The sequence below is a fragment of the Leptonychotes weddellii genome, chromosome 1, assembly GCF_054177405.1.
Source record: "Leptonychotes weddellii isolate Sample4059 chromosome 1, ASM5417740v2, whole genome shotgun sequence".
NCBI classification, from domain to species: domain Eukaryota; kingdom Metazoa; phylum Chordata; class Mammalia; order Carnivora; family Phocidae; genus Leptonychotes; species Leptonychotes weddellii.
In genome coordinates this window covers 83,357,244-83,360,608 of record NC_138369.1, presented here as the reverse complement: position 1 = coordinate 83,360,608, position 3,365 = coordinate 83,357,244, and the positions used below count along the sequence as shown (strand labels likewise).

The 3,365-nt window shown below is 46.3% G+C and overlaps 1 protein-coding gene across 1 annotated transcript in view; it reads right to left on the bottom strand.

Moving 5' to 3' along the window:
- Positions 1 to 1,152: 1,152 nt before the first annotated feature.
- Positions 1,153 to 3,365, bottom strand: part of TRIM42 (tripartite motif containing 42) — a 25,427-nt gene continuing 23,214 nt past the window's right edge. The window contains exon 5 of the mRNA XM_081803749.1: positions 1,153 to 2,108. Coding sequence (XP_081659875.1) covers positions 2,022 to 2,108 — 87 coding nt within the window. The 3' untranslated portion in view covers positions 1,153 to 2,021. The remainder of the gene's footprint in view (positions 2,109 to 3,365) is intronic.

The window sequence follows — 3,365 nt, the reverse complement described above, 5'->3', positions numbered from 1 at the left end:
AAATCGCATATCAAACCACATCATTGGATAGATGAAGAAGCTGACACCCAGAGTGGGAGAGGGACTTCTTCAAGGTCACACAGCAAGTTAGTGAAGAGCTGCTGTTAAAACCAGATCTTGCCTCCTTCTTTATACCTTGGGATGGGTCCTGGGAGGGGGGACTCAGCATGATGTGCCTCGGGTTCTATGCCATTAAGAAATCGTATCTTGCATTTGATAGAATCCTACTGGTTAGGTGGGCCTCAGAGAATGCAGCCAACTGTTGTGGTCACCGAAGGCAAGGCTGTGTGTTCTCCAGAGGGGCAAGATCAGGGTGCCACGGCTTATCTGAATCTGGCCATACTTACTTGTGCTGTGTGTAGGTGTGATCATTGCAATGCAATATTCATACCACTCTATTTTTGTTAGTTTAATTTCATTTTAGTTTATCAGTAGTAAAATCCCTGCTGGCATGTCATTTAATTTGCTCCCTGTGCTAATAATGATTCTGAAGCCTTTTACAGAAATGATTATATGGTAATGCCAAATCTGATGGTGGATTCAAGCCATCATTTACAGTAATAGGATCATAACGAAGCTCCCCAGGGAATTTCTTCTTGTAATACTGTTGGGGAGTGGAGCAGGAATCTGCTCAACTTCATCTCACATTATTAGAAGATCCTCAATGGGGACCTCTCACGGGAAAATGTGTTTTCTGGCTTTGACGCTGAGGCTCAGGGCAAAATAAAGGGTTGTAAAGCGGTGGCCCTATGGGTGAAGCTAGATGGGGTAGCCATACCTGCCAGCAGGGTAACTCATGAAAAGGATGGGATTAGAGAAGATGGAGACCAGTGACTGCCTGTCTCTTTCCATGCCCACTCCCACTTCCCTGTGTGGACACTTGTCATGCAGATTGACACGTAGGGAGGTTCAGAGGAGGGTCATTCCCTGTGCTTGCCTTCCAGCAGAACTCCCTCCCTCCCTGGTACTGATGTGCAGTGTGAGCCTCACCAAGCCAGGTACTGAGGACAGAATGAATGAGATCCCGTCTCTGCCCTACAGACTGGGGACAAATGCGAGCACCTGAGTTTCAAGGGCTGGACTAGATGTCTCTTTGGGGGCTGGGAGTGGGGGAGGAAAGTTTTAGTGAGGACCCAGGGGAGGAGGGAGGTGTCATCCCGACCTAGAGAATCAGCAGCGGCTTCCCAGAAGCGGTTGAACTGGGTCTTAAGCACTGGTGGTGTTTTCCTGGTAGAAATGGGGTAGGGTTCAGGAGAAGGTCATTCCAGGTAGATGGGGCCTTTTTAGGCCAGAAACGCTGAGGACTTCCTATTGTCTGAAGGGCCAGGCCAAGTTTTGTGATGAGGCTGGAGCTGCCATGTGACTCTGCCATTCTTTCTTGCCTTGCTTCAAAGGACCATTGAGGAGCCTCCAACCAGGCATTCCACAGTTCCTCCTTTGCTCTGGGGACCAGCAGGAGTGTGGAGAGGAGGCAGTGCTCTCATTCTTTATGGCTCAGAGGCAGACCTCAGACCATGGGGTAAAGTTATGGGAAGGCAAGTTCAGGCTCCAAAGTTAGAAAGAGCATTCTAACAACATTGGTTGCTTACTGTTAAAATAGACTACATGGTGAGGTAAGGAGCTCCCCATCAAACAGTGACTTACCCAAACACTGAAAGCTAGTTAGACTAGGGTCAGAATGCACACCTAGAGGGCCTGACTGCAAAGAGAGTGACCTTTTTACTACCCAGAGGTCTGGTGGCTACCATGTACAAAACACTACAGAATTCTGAACCTAAGGTTAGGCCTGAGCTAATGGAGGTGTAGAGACTTGCTGTTTTACATCTTAGTTCCAAAATAATGAGCAAACAGTAAGCCATGACATCAGGCATTTCCTTTTATTAGCTCTTAGAAGACTCAGAGATCCTGGGAACATCGTCTGCAACCTCACTGAAGAATGTGGTGAGAAAAATACATATATGTGTGTGTGTATATGTCTATCTGTGGTGCATCGCTGAAGTTGCTGCCTGCTCTGCGGGAGCTCAGAAGCGCTTCTGGAGGGCAGTCTGGATGTTCTTCAGCAGGCCCCACTTAGCTCGGGTCTTCCCACGCTCATCTGGCGTTACCACCTGCAATCAGAAGCAGAGAACCATGGCACCAGCCACAGGGGAAACAGTAGCTTCCAGTAGCATGGCCACTGCCATGCACCAGACCCTCACACATCATCTCATTAACTCCTCATGATGGCCACACAAAGCAGGTGCCGCTGACCCCCTTATATGAATGAGGACACTGAAGCTCAGAAGGACCAGGTAACTTCTTGCTTTTCTAAAGTCGTACTCCTAAAATGTGGTGAGACTGGGATTTCATAGACCAGTTTCCACTTCCTCTAAGGAACCGAATTTAACTGAGAGTTGTGACCTCAGGTGGGCTTCACCATAGAGCAGCCCTCCAGGGTGTCCCCCAGCACCTGGAAATTGCTTCTATCATAGCTGTTATCATTTGTAAATTCCATTAAGGTGTTTGGCTCTTAACAGACTGAGCACCTTGACTGGGTTGTAGGGGAAGTGATAGTCTTTCATCTCTGTAATCCCAACATTGGTTAAGGTAAAGAGAAGGTTCTTAGAGAAGTGGATGAAAGGTAAATAGAACCACAATTTGTAAATCTGCCAATTGCCTCTCTCTGATGCTTCACACTATCTTTGATCGCACTGAGCTGTCAGAGCTACCTGGAAAGGGAAAACTGCAGTGAGCAAGTCTCCTACAAATCTAACCAACTCAGCTTACACGTGGATCTCCCTGCTTTACCTCAAAGGTGCTGGGTTTCTCCATGCTTCTGGTCTGGAAGCATTCCTGTTCCTTTCCAGTACACATTTACTGAAGAGGCGTTTAGGGAGTGAGGCTGAGATCCAGGGATGAGGGATAGCCCACTGGAATAGTGGGCTCTGTCTAGACAGATCAGGACTCATGAGGCAGATGGGTGGGGTTGCGGTTTGGGTGGTGAAGAGTGATGTTTGTACAATGTCCCTATATACAAAGCTTTTAACTTTTTATATTTGTATTCAAAGGGAAAAGGCAAAAAAAGAAATAGACACTTATTAAATTATGCCCTTTATTTTTTTTTGCGTGTGTGTTTTAAGTTACATTTTGTGATAGATTCTTTTAATTATTTTTTATTTTTTAAATTTAATTTTATTATGTTATGTTAATTACATCATTAGTTTTTGATGTGGGGTTCCATGATTCATTGTTTGCGTATAACACCCAGTGCTCCATTCAATACGTGCCCTCTTTAATACCCATCACCAGGCTAACCCATACCCCCACTCCCCCTCCCTTCTAGAACCCTCAGTTTGTTTCTCAGAGTCCATAGTCTCTCATGGTTC